Source organism: Python bivittatus, unplaced genomic scaffold, assembly GCF_059951505.1.
Source record: "Python bivittatus isolate LINGU-HERP-01145 unplaced genomic scaffold, Pbiv_v1 ctg000700_np1212, whole genome shotgun sequence".
Lineage (NCBI taxonomy): Eukaryota > Metazoa > Chordata > Lepidosauria > Squamata > Pythonidae > Python > Python bivittatus.
The window spans coordinates 50,045,587-50,064,222 of NW_028277098.1; the positions used below are offsets into that span (position 1 = coordinate 50,045,587).

The following is an 18,636-nucleotide window of genomic DNA, read 5'->3' on the forward strand; positions in this document are numbered from 1 at the left end:
AGCAATATTTTTGACCATTTGAGCCTGAAACATATATAGTACTATAATCACTAAATCAGGCTTAATAAAAAGAAACAATAATAAAAAAGAAATCTCACAAAACTCTCCCAGAAAACAAAGGAAAAAGAAAAAAAGAAAATCTTGCCCACAGCCATGTACATGCCATCTCCTCCCCAGATATTTTGCAGCAAATCCTAATATAGCCCTCGGGCTACAAAAACTATTAAGTGTAGCACTTAGCCACCAAAAGATTGCCCTCTCCTCATATAGCAAAGGTGCTGGAGACGGGGAAAGGACATTAGAAAGGAAAGAGTGAAGGAAAAAACATTCTGAAGGCCACATGACATAAAAGTGATTGATTGATCTCCCGTGATCAAATTGGTGTTGCCTCTTAGCAACTACATAGGCAGATTTTCTCCATGACAATCTGTCCCTAACCTGGTTCTTCAGGCCTTCCAATGGTGCACCCATTGCCCTGTAACTGAGTGCATCCACCTTGCTGCTGTTTGTCCTCTTCTTTTTCTACCTTTCCCAGCATTACAGACTTCTCCAGAGAGCTAGGTCTTCCCATTATTTATTGATTTAATGGATTTATAGGGCCGCCCAACTCAAACAATATGACTCTGGGTGGTATACAGCAGAAAACAAACAATAAACCAAAACACTAACATTAAAAAAAAAAAACTGTGTCAGTTTGGTGTGGTGGTTAAGGTGCTGGCCTAGAAACCAGGGGACTGTGAGTTCTAGTCCCGCCTTAGGCGTGAAAGCTGGGTGACTTTGGGCCAGTCTTTCTCTCTCAGCCAACCCACCTCACAGTGTGGTTGTTGTGGGGAACAAAGAAGGCAGAAGTATTAAGTACGTACACCGCCTTGAGTTATATATAAAAAAGGCAGGATGATGATGATGATGATGATAATAGTAATAATTTGCACCTGGTCATTTGTGCCTTGAGTGAGAACTCTGGGTTGATTTGTTCAGTGATCCATTTTTCTTGGTTGTCCATAGTATTCTCAAGTCAAAAGTCTTCTCTAACACTGATACAAAGGTAATAGCAAGGACATTTTGGAGAGCAAAGAGCAGAAGGCAGAGAAAAACCAGCATAAGTTCTGGAACAGGCAAAACCTTGTTTGGTCTAAGGACTCTTTAAATCCTGAACCAAGACTCATATAAAGGTAGTTGAATATTTCCATATTTAGATGGCAGCACTACATACCTCAACTAAACAAGTACACAATTATGAAACATTTAGACACAGGCTGAGTTTGTATATAATGTTAAACCATGGTTTGCTTAGCTTAGACTTAGCATGATGTGAGAACCTAGGGATTGTAATTTTTAATCAGTGGTTTATGACATAAACCAAGTCAAATAAAATTTAGCCAAGAAACCATGGCTTAGTATGACATGAAGTACAGGTAGTCCTAGGTTACTACAGCAACTGGGACTGGAATTGCCATCACTAAGTGACGTGGTTGTAAAACACAACATCATGTGACTGCATCATTTAGTGACGGCAGTTCCGGCAGTCCCAGTTGCCATCATTAAGCAAGGACTGTGTGGGTCATTAAGTGAGGACCTCACGAGTGTGACTTCCTACTTCCTGCCGGCTTCCCCACTGACTTTGCTTGTGGGAAGCCAGCAGGGAACATCAGAAATCATGAACACATGACCGTGGGAATGCTGCGATGGCCAGAACTCTGAGGACCAGTTATAAGTCTTCCTCGTTCAGCGCTGTCACAAGTTTGAATGGTCGTTGGATGAGTGGTCGTAACCCAACGACCACCTGTAGGCAGGATCTTAAGAAATTTCTTTCTTATATTCTGATCCAATGCCTTAACTTGGAAATAAGCCTCAATAAGTTCAATTAGGTTTGCTCCAAAAGTAAAAGTATACAGGTCTGTAGCTACACCAAATTCTTCCATAACATAATTTGAAGTTGCAGCTATATACACAAATACTATTTTCTGAGCAGCATTTTTCCTACAACTATATACTCTAGATCATAATCTCCTTAAGTGATGCTATCTGGAGGCGGGGGGTGTACTTCGAGTCAGTGTTGACTCCTGGCAACTGCCTGGACAAGTCCCTGTAGTTTTCTTGGCAAGATTTCAGAAGTGGCTTGCCACTGCCTTCTTCCTAGGGCTGAGGGAGAGTGACTGGCTCAAGATCACTCAGCTGGCTTCATGCTTAAGGTGGGACTACGTGGCCTTCTGGTTTCTAGCCTGCTGCCTTAACCAGTACACCAAACTGGCTCTCAAATGATGCTATGTGAGAATTTTATTGCTCTGACATGGGCTCCAAGGCATAAAGACCTCAGTCCACTAGACATTTTTAAATCCCCTGGCATGCATAACTGAACACATGAGAAATCTGAGCAGATCTTCCCATCTGCATTACAGAGTCTTTGTATAAATACTTCTGCACAAGTTGAAACTCTCCACACTACAACATGATTTAGAGAGGTGACAGTCTGCCTGACACCCTTCACATATTCAATTACATGTCCAAATAAGTTGCCTGAATAGCACCAGGAATGCTACAATCAGCAACCTCCAATGATGATGGTGATGATTTGTTATAGCCATCCCACTCCAAAAGACTCTGGGTGGCTTACAACATGCAATATACAATTGAAAACAATTAAAAACATAACCACAAAGCATAGCAAAGTGGACAAAAACAGCTGTAACAGTCAAAAAAACACAACAGCGACTCCACAGACACATTAACTCCATGTCTGGGAATAGAGCAAGATCTTAAGAGTTTTCTGGAACCTTAAGAGAGTGGGTGCCATGCATACTGTATCTCTGGAGGGATGCTATTCCAGGGGGCAGGGACAGTAACAGAGAAGGTGCACCTCCTTGGTCCCACAAGAAGGCAACGTTTAATTGAGGGGATTGGAGTGCACCCACTCTGCCTGAATGTACCAGGCAGGCAAAAATGATTGGAGACAGGTGATCCCACAAATAAGCAGGTCCTATGCCATGAAGGGCTTCATAGGTAACAACCAGTATCATGAATTGCACTCAGAAGCCAATGGTAGCCAATGGAACTCACACAGTAGTGATGACACATGGGAATAACAAGAACTGGCCAATACTGCTCACATTCTGGACCAGCTATAGCTTCAAAGGCAGCCCCAAGTAGAACACATTGCAAAAGTACAGTCATGAGGTGACTAATGTGTGACTAACTGTCTGAAGGACCTCCTTGTTGAGGAATGGGTGCAACTGATATACAAGATAAATCTGTGCAATGGCCTCCTGGCCACATCAAGCAGTACCTGCAAGTCCAGGAGGACCCCCAAGTTGCACACCAGTCTCGAATGGGGAAGTGCTATCCTATCCAAGACCAATGATGGAAACATCCCAACCCAGGGGCTCAAACAGCTACAGCCACTCAATCTTGTCAGGATTGAACCAAAGTCTGTTCCTCCCCATCCAGATTTGAATAGCCTCCAGATACTGGGTTAGTACTTTCACAGCTTCACCTGCACAGCTCAGGGTTGAGATCTGCAGTTGGGTATCATTCACATATTGATGATACCAAATCCCAAACTGATAGATGACCCCCCCAACAGTTAAATGGGGGGGGCAGCATCAAACCCTGAGGCACCCCACACGCAAGGGGCCACGGGCGCATCTCTTCCCCCTTTCAACACCAGCTAGAAATGACCACTGAGGAAGTAAGTGAAACATTGCAATACAGTCTCCCCTAACCCCTGCAGCTGGTCCAGAAGGATACTATGATTGATGGTATCAAAAGCTGCTCAGAGATTAAGGAGCACAAAGATGGGTGCACCATCCCAATCCCAGCTCTGACAAAGTTCATTAACAACCACAACTGGTGCTGTCTTCAAACTATATCCTGGTCTGAAACCCAAATGAAACAGGTCCAGATAATCTGTTCCCTCCAAGATCCTCTGTAGCTGTTGTATGACCGCCTTCTCTACAACCTTCCTCACAAAGGGAAGACTGGAAACTGGACAATTGTGCAGGATTGTAATAGGCTGTGAGAATAACCTTGAAAGACAGGAGGAAGAGCTGCAGCCTAGACTATGATCTGATAAGAGAAATCTGAGTCTAAAGCAGGAACGAGGAGTGGAGAAAGTGTCTCAGAACTGACCTTCCCTAGTTCTCTGGAAGTAAAGACAGGGGAGGGGGAAGTGCTTTCAAACTTGCAATATTCTATTACTGTAACCTTACAATAAAGGTAGTACTAGTATTCTTATTTTTAATTTCCTGGTCCGGACCACCTCGAAGGGCTAACAAGGATGGAGGGGTCCAGCAATGGCCTCTTGGGAAGGAGGCACACCACCACCTCCTTCAAAATGGGAGGAACCACCCCCTTCCTCAAAAAGGATGACACCATCACATGGACCTACCTTCTGGTCACCTCCCAGGCCTCCTTGACAACCCATGAGAGACCAGGGTCCAACAAACAGGTAGCTGAACTGACAGTTTGGAGACCTTGTCCACTTTCTTGGGAGTCACAGAATCAAACTTAGTCCAGATAACCATACAAGACTAGGCGCCAGGCATCTCACTTGGACCCGCCCAGTCAGAATCCAACTTTGAGCAAATCCAAGCAACTTTCTCTGGCAGATAGCATGAATACTTCTCATATGGCCTTGTAGATGGTCCTGCGGCCTGCCCTCCCCCTCACAGCAGGGAACAGGTCACTCTAACCAGGGCTGGCAAGTGGCTATAAGCAGACACAATAAGGTGGAGAATAACAGCTTTTCACTGCTCTTATCGCCATGATGTAAGCCCAAATATTACTCGTTTTTGATCCAATACACTTTTTGTCTTTCTCCAGTAATAATTATTGTTCTGTGAGAATTCTGGAAATTCTTATTTTGGCACCTGTCAGTCAGTGAAAATTGGGAGGAGTAGGCCTTATCTGTTCCATTCTCCCCCCAAAATTTGCTCCATCCCTAAAAATTTCTCAACATTCCTCTTCCCAGTTCTATTGCTTGCAAAGTGCAAAATAAAGTTGGGCTTAGTTTAAATGCATTATTTTGCACTTGAATATACAATGGAATTTGCCCCATAGCCTCACAACAGCACGGAACAAGTGCTACATTACAATTAAGAACTATCTACAGAATTCAAACACATCTTTACATAATATGACCTGGCTGTTCCAAAGAGCAGAGTCATGAAAATGACTTACAATATATATTTTTTAAATTATATTTCTTTAAAATGTTACATTTTATTACATTAAGAATCTCTCAAGATCACTTATTTTAAATTAAAATCTGACTTTAATGTGAACTAAAGGCAACCCATAACCTTTTAAAACTCTTCCAAAACCCTTTATCAGATGCATTGAGTCAAAGCTGGTTTTTCTACATAAAAGAACTTATATCTGATTCTAAAGACCAAATTATGAATATTTAAGTGTCAATCAAACAGAATAGACATTTAAATCATAATGCCCCATTAATTTTAATGGAAGAATTAAAGCCTTTGCTTTAATCTTCTACAGAAAACAATAGGAATTGATGACTGCTTAATTCTAGCTACTTATAATCCTGCTTGTTTCATGTCCTTGGACAAGTACAGATAGCCCATCTAGAGGTATCATATATTCACCACATTTCCAGGATAAATTACCTTAAATCAACCGAAATTTATCTCTGAGAAGACTGATCCAAGATTGCATTATCAGTAAGCAGCTATTTCCACAGTTCAAACATTATATAAGCTATTTTCTCCTTGAAGCAGCCTCTTACTCTAAAAGCGAAAGGGCTACCTTGCTTTATACCACTGCATCCTCACCCAAGCAAGTCTAGTAGTCAAAAGATGTTTTTGCCCATGTATTTTAGTGGGGCTTACTCCCTAGAAAATGCGTTGAGGTTAGTAGCCTGTAATTGTTGTAAAACAATCCAAAGGAGATTAAAATGTAAAATATTGCCTAGAGAAAACACAAATAAAGTTGTATTTAACCAGAAATAAATCCCATTGCCATGACAGCTGAAAACTGCTACAATTATAAAAATGAACTCTGGAAAGCTAAGGTTGTATTCATAGGATGCCCAGGTGCAAAATAGCGTAAGGGGCACCTTTAACACTAGGCAGAAAAAATAAAACCAGGAAGTACAGCTTGCATGAAAAGTGACACCTGCTGAAACTCCTTCTCCTGCATAACTGTTAAATATGTAGAAACATTAACTCTCCTGTGTCTGCCCATCCTATTCACACAAGCTTCAACTGCAGAGTATGTTTTCACTGCCAATGCATATCAAGGAACATCGGGGCAGAATCTACAATGCAGCCCCTTTTATCTATGTGGCACCATTCCAGTGGATTTTTTCTAGATGCACTTGCTGCTTAGTAGTCATGTGGCAATAACAAAGAATACCTGATGTACGCACAACACAAATACAGGTCATATACCACTGCACAGTGTTATAAATTGGATGAAAAAAATTAGCTGGATTTCCAAAGAACATATTAAATGTACCATCTAAGAACTGCATGCTCTGATTCCCCACCACTATCACAATATCCATCAGGCAAATCTATGTGCGTAAAGCCATAAGGTCCCTCTTTCCATAGAAGACAATATTCCTCCCCTCTTCCTAGATACAGAAAAATACCAGTGATATTTTTACTAATAAAGCAAGAGTGTAAGTCCTGCTCTTGCTCCACAGAACATCTGACACAGTACCCAACTGGCTGAAAAAGGTGCTCGGATGTTATATGCTTCTGTGGGCTGCCAATAAGAGCTGCTTTGCTGATCAGACTTTCCATTAGAAAAGCACTACTGCTTTCCAAGCTGATGCTCACATACATCCTATTTCTTTGCTTATCACTTCTTTATTTCATCCTCTAATTGCTCCTTCTACTTCTCATTACTGACCCTGAAAACACTCTCCAAAAATAATTCTTGGAAAGAAACAGACAATTGAAGGGAAAGCAGAATCAGACAGGTTGGGGTCTGGTGCTTCCTGAAGAAGTCAGATGTCACAGTGATGTGAGAAAAATTCAGTGTAGTTTAACATCTAACAGTGTTCAGAGTTGAAAATTATTTGAGAAGGGCCACACTGTACACATGTATAGTATTTCTTTGGTCTCATTATCATGTTTAGTAAAGTAGGTACGAGATGAGAGATTTTACTAACAATACAAAAACCTGCAAAATCTATTTACTGGCTCCCAAGGGACTAAAAATCCTCAGACAAAAAGTTTACTTAACCAGCAATCCTCAAAAGTCTACAATATGCTAAAATGTTGGAACATTTACCTTTTATAGTCCGAGGCAGGCAGACTTCAGATTTATAGAATTGACTATGTCCTTTACCAGAACCCCAATACCAGTATCTACAGATGGCTATTTGAATGGATTTTACAGTCCTTTCAAGCTAAATTCATTTCCTAGTTATACAAATTTTTTTCAGTTCATCAGGATAATTATCTACGGGTTATACACAAGGAGTCAAAGATTCCTCAATGATCAACTACAAATCAGCCAGAAATGTATATTTTTCCATCTCTCCCAGCTATAGACTTCATCTGTATGATACCTCTTATGCAAAACAAATTTAGTATTCTGTATGGTAGAATTATATGGTACTCCAGGTGTAGAAAAATCCTAGCACAAAGTTTCAGTCTTTGGGAAGAATGATAGCACAAATTAGTCTACATCACCTTCAGTGAAAGTGCTGGGACAAAAATATACTTAACTGGAAAATGAACTGCCGAGTTTGAGATTATGGGGAATTTATCTGTCAAATTTAGTTGAAAGGTAAGATGAACGGCATTCAGACTATATTGGTAATAAAACCCACTAAAATCAGTGGTACTTATTTTGAAGAAAAGGTGTGCAGATTTAGGTTGAACAATTCACAAGCCCCTTTATGATATGTGAGCACTCCTATGATCTGTCACTGGGACTGGAAACAGATAAGCAATACTACAATCATGACAAGAGCACTTTCTTCCTGTTTTTCCTTTTAGCTTAAATTTTACATTAGCCTTTTTGAGTTTTCTTCCTATCATTTTCAAAATGTTCAATTTTGACACTTAACATGTGTCTAGATTAATCTATAAGCTTGACAAGACCCACATCTCAAAATGGAATAAATAAATTACAAGTAACTACGCATATATTTCTTTTGTTTGCTACTTTGACTTTGACTGTATTTGGAGTTAGTCAAAGCAAAGCAGAAAAGTCCTATATGGAGTCAAACCCTAATTCTAATAGATTTATAGGAGATATTCTCCTACCAGAGGAGGGTGGGCAACTATTAAGGCTACATGAACTAATTTCATAGTCTTTGGCCTAATTTCAAACCCCTTTTGTCAGATCAATTCAGACCTCTTGAAAAAAAAGCTCTTTAATTCTTATCTGCAGCCTGCTGCTTGAGAGAAAAAGGTGTCAGAAATACCTCCTTCTGAAATAAAAGTGTGTCCAACAAGCTTGGGTATCACACCCACTTTAGACCCATCTACTATTCAGCTCCCAACAAATTACTCTTTGCAGAATGTAGCCCTTGAAGGAAAAAGGGCTGCCCAATCCTGAAATAGGATAATAATGAGATTTAAACTGATTCATGAAAAATCACATACAACTCAATATGAAATAGAGAAACTGCAAGAGGCAGACTAACATGATCCAAAACAAATTTATTCAAAAATCCCATTGTGAAATTGGTCTTAGTCCCAGGAAAACTAGCACAAGATTTGCACTGGTATATTAACAGAGTTCATGAAACTTAAACTTAATTAACTTACAGAACATTATTTATGGCTATTCAGAAAGAAATTCAACAGAGTTCAGTGGGACTTACTCTGGTAATTTTTAGTATATGACTATAGCCTTAATCTGGATTTAAATTTATTTTTTAAAGCCTTTTCAGGGCTGCAGTGATATATAAAAAATAAATTATCCTAACACTACTGCAATGCATATGAACATGTTCCAGCATGGCCAAGTAGATAATCCAGTTATTTCCAAGGTTCCTACTTGTATGTTGTATATGATAAAGTTTATATCTACCATTATATAAACATACCTTTCCTTGAGTGAAATTATGCTATAATAATTACATGATTGCATCAGCTGATTATGTTACTCTGGGTTTTTTATTTTAAGAGAAACATAAGTGTAGTCATACACAAATCTTGGACTTCAAGAAACTGGATTTTAATGAACTAACTCAGAACAATTATAAGTAGGGATTCATGGCAGGAGCTCCAGTTGGGAGGGAGATCCTAAAGAAGATACTAAAAGTACAACTGTAAACAATTCAAATTAGAGAAAAAATAGAGGACAACAGAAGATGTCAGTGTGGCTACAGAAGAGCTCAGTGAACAAAAAAGAACACATATAGTAAATGGAAAGATGGCCAGGTTACAAAGGCAAAGTACAGACAGATAGCTTGGAAATACAGAGCTGAAGAAAGGAAAGCAAAAGCTCAAAGTGAGCTGAGGTCAGTGAAGGATTCTAAAAATAACAAAAATAATTTATTTAGATATGTTCTAAGAAACACATCTAAAGGAAATGAAAATAATCAGTATATTACTTGTTCAATGAAGACAACAAAATGTTGTAAACAATAAAGAAAGAGCAGAGAGATTCCCAATTCCTAGTTTTGTTTATTTTCCAATAAGGAGTATGTCTTCCACCAGGAAATTGTGAAGTGCAGAATGAAAAGTCACGATTGAAGCCAGAGACTGATGGGAACAGGATCAAGGAATATCTATTTATCCTGAATGAGTTTAAATCTTCAGGATCAGATGAAATGCACTCTAGAACAATGAAGAAACAACTTCATAGTCTGGACCACTCTTCAGTATTATTTTTGAGAAATCTTGGAGGACTGATGAAATGTTAGATGACTGGAGAAGGGCAAATGTTATCCCTATCTTAAAAAGGGGGAAGAGGGGGATCCAAACAATTAAAGACCAGATAATCTAATATCAAAACCCAGGAACATTCTCAAGCAGATTACAAAGCACCTTGAAAAGAATGTGGTAATTTCCAGCATGATTTGTTAAGGACAAAACCTATTTCATGTTTTAATCAGGTAACATCTTTTAATATATTGCAGAAATGTTATGGACATAATATATAGTGATTTTAGCTTGTGCTTTTGAGAAACTGCTCCATGATATGGAAATTGCTTCATTTCCTTTAGATATGGATTAAGAAACTAGTTAATTGTGGGCTATATGACTTGGCATGCTACAGGACACCAATGATGAAGATGAAAGGAATATACCAAAATTCTGTACAGTAGAAATGACAAAATCCAAGATACTTTAAAAGATATTCCCTACTTAAAAGAACCTCTAATACTAGAAGATGAAGTTAGATCAGCCATCTGGCCATTACCAAGTTGGAAGGCTACAGGAATTGATAAAATATCCTCAGAAATATCGCCATAGAAGAAGAATCAGTAAAGTTTCTAACCAAGCTATACCAGCAAATCTGGAGAATTACACAGTAGCCAAAAGATTGAAAGAGGTCAGTTTACATACTAATGCCAAAGAAAGGAGATTTAACAATGTGCAAACTACCATACTATAACCTTAATTTCACATGCTAGCAAAATAATACTTAAGTTCATCCAATGCACATTAGAGCCTTACATGGAGAGAGAGATGCCAGATGTTAAAGCTGGCTTTAGAAAAGACCAAGGAACATGAGACATTATTGCTGATGTACACTGGATAATTGAGAAAGCCAAAAATATCAAAAAGAAGTCACTATGTGCTTCACTGATTATAGAAATGTGTTCAATTGTGCTGATCATGTCAAGCTGTAGAATGTGCTTAGAAAAACAAGAAACCCAGATCTTATTGTCTTCATGTGAAACCTATGCACAGGTCAGGAAACCACAATAAGGACAGTGCATGGCCAAACAGACTAGTTCCAGGTTGGCAAAAGAGTGAGACAAGGCTGAAAACTCTCCCTTATTTATTCAACCTATATGCAGAATATATACCGAGGGAAGTTGGATAGGAAGATGAGTATGGTTTTAAAATTGGAGAAAGAAACATCAGTAACCTGTGCTTATACTGATGACGTTATTCTGAGAGTTGAAAAAGCAAATGATCTTCAAGTAATGAAAGTCAAGGGGCACAATGAAAAAATGGGACTAAGACTAAATATAAAGAAGACCAAACTGATGACAACAGGTACAATAAACAGCCTTAGAATTGACAATGAAAATATTGAAATGGTGGATAGCTGCTGCCTTTTAGGATCAACTATAAACAATAAAGGAACCAGCAATCAAGAAACAGACACAGACTAGTACTAAGCAGAATAGCAATTAAAGCTTTGGAAAAGATATTAAAATGCCAGGATGTGTTCATAACTACAAAGATCAGAATCATGCAGGCAAGGGTTTTCCCTGTGCAACTTTGAATTTTGGTGTTGAAGAAGACTCCTGAGAATACCATGGACAGCCAAGAAAGCAAACAGATGGGTCACTGAACAAATCATCCCAGAGGTCTCACACAAGGCACAAATGACCAGGCACAAATTACCATTCTTCGGACACATCATGCGAAGACCTAACTCTCTAGAAGTCTATAATGCTGGGAAAGGTGGAAAGAAAGAAAAGAACAGGAGGACTAACAGCAAACAGATGGACTCAATTACAGCAGCGATGGGTGCATTCTTGGAAGACCAGAAGGGCCAGGTTGAGGACCAGAAGGACCACCTGCAGAAAATCTATCTATGTGGTCACTAAGAGTCGACAATGACTTGATTGCACATAATCAATCAATCAATCAATCAATCCCTACAACAGTCAATCCTGGCTCCTGTACTTTTCAATATTTTTACTGATTCTTTGGATGAAGAGATGGAGAGAATGCTTATCAAATTTCCAGATGACCAAAACTGGGTATAACAGTTAAAACGCTAAGAGACAGAAATAAAATTTAAAACAATCTTGGCAGAGGCAATGGTTGAAAGTAACAGAATTAAAGTTAACATAAATGAGTGCAAAGCTCTTCACTTTGGAAATAAAATTCAACCACTGACGTGTAATAAAGGGGATACCTAGTTTAGTAATGGTACTTGGTACTATTATTATCTTGGAATAATCACTGATCGCAAATTGCCATGAGGCAGCAGTATAATGTTATTGCAAACAAACAAACAAAGAAGCAAGTGGAGTTTTGGATTGCATCAAGAGACATACGATTTCCAAAGAAAAAAGAAGTAGTAGTCAGTTTTGGTCAGTCCTTTCTTCCATGTTTTGGGCATCAACTTTAACGATTCACTGAAAAGGATTCACCTATGAAGCCCTTCAGAGCACTGGGCCTTATTATACATGGATCATATGTCTACTATTGTCTCTGCTCATTCTATATGATCCAACAGACCTGGCATGTCCTGGAACCTATCAATTAAATAATGCCAACTTATAGGACACATGAGGCATGTCTTCACTGTCCCAGCGCCTGCCCTATTGAACAACCTCTCCTCCACCCCCCTCCCACCCCAAATGTGCTTGGTCCCATCCCTGCCAGCCCTTATGAAGGCCCTGAAGACCTGGCAGGCACTGGCCCAGGAAGTCCGATGAGCCTGATATGTATTATGTGTCTGGTCCCCTGCACAATATGTTTTACCTTATATCTTATTATTTTACCATTTTCTGTTAACTCTTTTAACCCTTGCTAGCCACTCAAGGTCACATGGCAAGTGGGTGATCATATACATTGATTACATAAATAACTAAAATTGGAAAAAGTTCCATAAAGGGCAACAAGGATAATTGAGAGACTAGAAATAAAGTCCTATGAACAGTAATTGAAGAAGCTGGGATAATTTTAACCTTGAAAACGAGATATGATAATACCTTAAATGATGCCATACAGAAGAAGGTCCACATGTTCTCTCTTGTTGCAAAATGCCAGACACAGAGTAATGGATTTAAGTTCCAGGAAGGCAGCTTCCAACTGAATGTTAGGGAAAAAAATCTATCATAGCAGTTCAAAGCTAGTTACCCACAGAGATGGTGGCTCCCCTTTTTTGGATGTGTTTGACCAGCTGGGATGTTTTAATTTCCAAGTTAATTATGATTCTATAACTGTATATCAAAAATCAATACTGTACAATACTAGCTTTTAACCATAAAGGCATGGCTACTGAAAGACAAACTGTATTAAGTTTAAATATGTTCTTTATAATATTTCAGATAGCTAATTAACCATAACTATAAGCAACAGCTCCATAGAATAGGGGTTCTCAAAATGTAGGTCATTATTTCCAGGAGAAACATGAACAATTTAGAGATGAGTTGCAAAATATTTTTAAAGCCATAGCAAGCTTATACAGTCAGAGAGTGAGAAGCAAAACCTGGAGAAAGTTTTGACAGAGGGCTAATCTGTGGATCTACTTAAGCCATCTGTCAAAAATATCTGTCAATCACTGCAGCGCTGCAATTGGCAAATGGTTTCCCACCAGCTCATGATTTCTACCATGACATATAAGAATATATCTGTAGCCTCTGGAATGTCTGTAGACATTTCTCTGTTAGTGAAGTTCAGTATTTTTATCTGTTGTTTTAAATTCCTAGCCTTTCAAAATGGGAAAAAATGTTGAGTGGTTAAGACAAAAGCTAATCTACTAGTAGCGCTGCTAAAAGTAAGTCTGAGTTAAGGACACGTCACAAAAGTTACATATTTATTCCTTGCCCAGCCCTAACCCAAATTAAATCCTTAATAGGGGTAGTCATACAAATGTACTTATCACTTAGGGGGTTGCAGCATTGCAAAGTTTGAGTATACCTGCTTTAAAGGAAAATATTCCTCATTTACACAGTTATAGAAAAAAAATCAATGAAAATTATTTTACTAAATATTAACATCCACCATTAAGTGTTTTGGATTTCCAGAACCAGATATTCATGTTTCATGTTAAGATTCTGTACATTTTTATTTTTAATGCATCTAGTAATTTTTAAATACTACCACTACTGCTATACAAAACTAAATATGTATTATTATGTGCTTATTAAAAGACAAAGATGCTTGTGTCCAGCAGCTTTCTGAAAATGAAAAATCAATTTAATGACTTTAGTTAAATCAAAATGAAACTGTGTTTGCTTTTCCAAATATGAAAGAATGATAAACTGACCATACAATATATATATAGCTCAGAATGGCAGGTACCAAAAGATTAAGTGTAAAAATAATTTTATCCTGCCCACCTCTATTATTTTTGATTGCTTAAGAACAAATACACGACAGTTTGTTTTTTAAAGATCTATATTATTTTGAAACAATATTAATTTTGTATTCACATGATTTTACCAGGTATGAAGAGACATAAAAAATGCACTGATTGTATAGTATCATAAAGAAATACAGAACTAGAGCTAGTATTTATTATAAATCGACAACTGAACTGATTGTACACCTGGGATTTTTTTTTCCCCTTAAAATATAATGATCCCATATACCCAAGCATTAAATTTCCAATTTCAGTGCAAATATTTCTAGGCCTAACGAACTTCTTTGCTGGGGAAGTTTATGCCCCTTTTTACATTAAAAGATGTGATTACCTGTAGAGATACAGAATGAGTTATGCCCACCATCTGCACAAGATAAACATCTATCACTTCAGAGCATTTTTGTTTTAATAAATTATTGTTCAGACCCTCTCTGCAAAGAGCTTGTAGTATTATGCAGATAGACACTAACTCCTCCCTCTATTAAGTTAGCAATTTTTCATCTCTTTCCCCAGCCCTGTTATGAATTAGTTTATGGTTTGCAAATTAAAAAAAAAAGAAACTGAGGCAGAGCATCAGCGCAACTGAAAACCTCTCCTTACTATCACTGACTGCATAGGCTGTATCCCTGCATGCAGCACACATTCATGATACATAGTTCAACAAGTAAACCCTCTCTGACACTGGTGAATAATCCGTTTAAAAAACACTTAACAAGTACCAGTCTGCATCTAGGGTTTACGTTTATTAATTCAGAACCTGGCAATATAAGGAGTTCTGTTACTATCTGCAAGTCTCAAGATATTTGAACTAATCATGGCACTATAAAATGGCAAAGATATTGTAATAATGCCCATACCTTCTGTATAAGCATCAAAAGGCCTAGATAATTTGATTTACACTGAAACTGAACATGGTTGTACTACTGAAACACCTTTACAAACTTATTCCTTTCTTTCCAGATTCAAGAAATTTGTCTTTGTGATTTAGATAGATAAAACTTTATTATAGTCAAGAGGCCAAAATAATCTTTTGTTAGTTATAAATCATTTACTTTCTCCCTATGTTTTAAGAGTACTCATTTTAGAGGAAGCACTTTTAAACTGCCGCAGTAAATATTGATAATAATATACTAAAGAAATTAGCGTGGCTTGGAGATTCCTATAAATAAGAGCAAGCTTCTTATAATTTACCCATAATGTTGTACTTGGTGGTACATATTATTGCCATAAAAATATTTTTAAAAATTCAGTCCAAATTATTTTATATACATTAAATCAATCCTGAAATTCCTAGCCCCAACATTCACATACCAAATGATTACTAATTTAATATCCTATTTTATAAGAAATTTAATGCTGTTTTTTTTCCTTCAGTCTGAAATGTTCTATCATGTAGGGATGCCAAACTCTGCAGACAATTAAACATTTTATTAGAGAGGATGAAGACTCATTTCTTTTATGATGTGTATTGTTTCATTTTACCCTTTCTTTCTTAAATGACCGAAGGATCTGTTATCAAAACTGGTCCCTGTCAGAAAAAAAACCCCAACAAAATAATTTAATTACCATTTTGGCAGTGTAAATATATCAGAGTATGATAGCAAAATCAATGTAGAATATCTTTGTCCTTTGGATTAGGACTAGATTGTACCACTGTACCCTTCCTTCTTTGTATTTGGAATTTTTAAAAAAATCTATATGACAAAAAATGAATTAAGGGGATGTGCTAACCTTACTTCTGATGAATGACAGTAGACTGAGTACAAAATAATTTTACATTTCAGATTTGCAAAACAAATTATACCAGGATACTAGTTTTGATGAGAACACTCATTTCATTTATCTCTATTAACAATGCAAATCAAATTATTTTATACCAGATTTAAAAAAAAAAAAGATTTCAGGGAAGAACATTTGTTGTCACTCATAAGCCCCTGATCGGCCTAGTAATGATGAACTTTGTGCAGAATGTCAAGAAAGTCAAAGGGTTCATGTCTTTTTTTATTTCCAATGGAATAAAAAATGCAGTACTGGAATATATTACCTATATCTTTTCACACTAAGTGAAAGGCAATAATAAACTGTTAGCTATCCAGGCACTTGTCAGAGTTAAACATTTTTTGTTTTCTCCTCCTAAGAAATACTGTTTGTTGCAGTCCAGGAGAGTTACAATCCTTTAGGCGGAAAGCAGCATTTTCTTCCATTTTAAAAGCACTACTGTATAGACTCCACAGTTCTCCAAATTGCCCTTTTATGTGATGATCCTCATCTGGCCTTTTGGCTACCCCACTCTCACTGGCGGGGAGGGGACAGTTGGGGGTGGCTGGGCAAGAAAGCAACATTACAGGCATAATTTGGGTGAAAGGTGTATTATTTGTCTAGTTCAGCAACTCAACTGGCAGCTGCCTAATGCTTTCAGAGACTTCACACCAATGTCTGCCTTCCAACCACTAGCAACACCCCTATTTACCAATAACGTTACAGGAATAACGATAATAATAGTGCTTGCTCCTTTCTCAATCGCCACAAAACACAGCTCATATAGCCTTCCCTTCCGTCCTCCAATCTCAGCTCTCAGGGCTGGCCCTGGTGGGAAGTACTGTCAAATGACAAATAGAGCAGACAAAAGGCTGTGATCGTGTGTGTGTGTGTGTGTGTGTGTTGGGGGTGTCGGGGTCTTGGAGCACAGAGGTACCGAGGGGAAGGGGAGAAAGAAACGATGAAACGAGGGGGGAGGGAGAAGGCAAGGGTAAAGGTGGAAAGCGAAGCGAAGCGGAGGGCGAGATTTGAAACCGGAATGGAACTTGACAGGAGGGAGGGCAGCGGAAGGGCAGCCGGGAGGAGGAGGCAGACGGGGCAGAAAAAAGGACAGAGGGGAGGGCGGACGGGAAGGATATCTGGAATTAGGGAAGGGGGGGGCAGAAGGGGCGACCTCCCCTCCCGCGGTCCGTGGCAGGGCACTCACTCACCCACTTGCAGCACGTTGTCTACGGCGCCCGTCTCCAGGAGGCGGATGCCTCTGCGGAACGGGAGCCCCTCGGAGATGGCGGCGCTGGCCGGGGCCGGCAGAGGGGCCGGGCCGGACGCACCCGAGGGAACAGCTGGGCCGGGGACGGTCGCCGGACTCTCCTCCCCTCCGACTCCGATGCTCGTCCCGTTGCCCGCGGCTGCTGAGGCACCGCCGGATGCCCCGTTGCCGCTGGGTCGCCCGGGCTGGAAGCTGGAGTACATGCAGATCTGACGCTCGCTGCGGGGGAAGCTCCAGTAGACGATGCGGCGCTGCACGGGCTCCGGGATGCGCTGGAAGCGGCCCTCCACCCGCTCGAAGGCCCAGCTGCCCGCCACCCGCTTGGCTGCCGCGTCCAGCAGTGACTCGGGCTGCAGCAGGGGCAGCAGCGCCCCCTCCGGCCCGCAGCCAGGCCCCGTGCCCGGCCCGCCCGGGGGGCAGCAGCCGCGCGTCCCGCCGCCGCCGCCGCCGCAGCCACCGCCCGCCGCCGCCGTTCCGACGGGACCTCCCGGGCAGACCCCGGGTCGGGGCAGCGTCGCCGCCCCCACCACCCGCGAGCACAGGCGCTTGGGTCCCGGCGACCCCGCGGCGGGCAGCGGCGGTCGGAGCAGCTCCTCTCCCTCGCCTCCCTCCGCCATGGCTGCGTCCGACCCACTGAGTTCCAGCCCGTGCCTGCCCGCCTGCCTGCCGCCCGCCCGCCTGCGAACGCGGGGGGGGGCGGTAGAGGGAGGAGACTGCGGCGGCGGGGAAGCGGAGTGGAGGGAGGGTGGACGGGCACCCCGGCGTGGGCAGCTGCCCCAGAGACCCGCGGCGGGAGGGAGGCAGGGAGGGTGTATCACGTGGCCCTTTTCTCTACCATTTAGCCCCCCCCCGCTCGAACAATTACCCTCTCCTGTCTGCAACCTGCGTAGGGGTGGGGTGGGGGCGGGGGTCTCTTCACGGATTGACTTTCCCCCTTACACCCTCACAGCACTTCCCATTCTTAATCTGACCGAGATTTCCCCTGTAACAATAGTGCCGAGTATTCCTTGCGCTGAACGACTGCAAAGGGGGAGAAGAGGGAATGCTTTTGTTCGCATTCAGGGAAGCACGACTGCCGCGGGAACAATGTTCACGGGGAATTACTTCGCGGCGCGCGAGAGCTCTGCTCCGGAATCTGCTCGCCACGGTCCTTCATGGGCTGCGTCCTGGCTGGAAATAAAAGTAGGACTCGGAGCGGCATGTCCGGTTCCAGCAGCGACTTTCTTCAGAGATTCGTGGCTGGTCCGGTCTCTCACCTAGGATTAAGCAGGTCTTCAAACGCTGGTGCCAAGGCTGGTAGGCGCGCTTGAACTCTCCACCAGCTCCTCTTTTAGAAATAAGGCATCGAAAAGCGAAACGTTCTGCTGTGGTTCGAACGCTGCTTTGCCTACTCCATCCACTTC

The 18,636-nt window shown here is 40.7% G+C and overlaps 1 protein-coding gene across 1 annotated transcript in view; it reads right to left on the reverse strand.

The window, feature by feature from the left end:
- The window catches only part of ZSWIM5 (zinc finger SWIM-type containing 5), a 144,634-nt gene extending 126,648 nt beyond the window's left edge, over nt 1-17,986 (reverse strand). Inside the window, exon 1 of the mRNA XM_007420221.4 lies at nt 17,175-17,986. Within this exon, the coding sequence (XP_007420283.2) occupies nt 17,175-17,850 (676 nt within the window). The 5' untranslated portion in view covers nt 17,851-17,986. The remainder of the gene's footprint in view (nt 1-17,174) is intronic.
- Between the last annotated feature and the right edge of the window lie 650 nt (nt 17,987-18,636).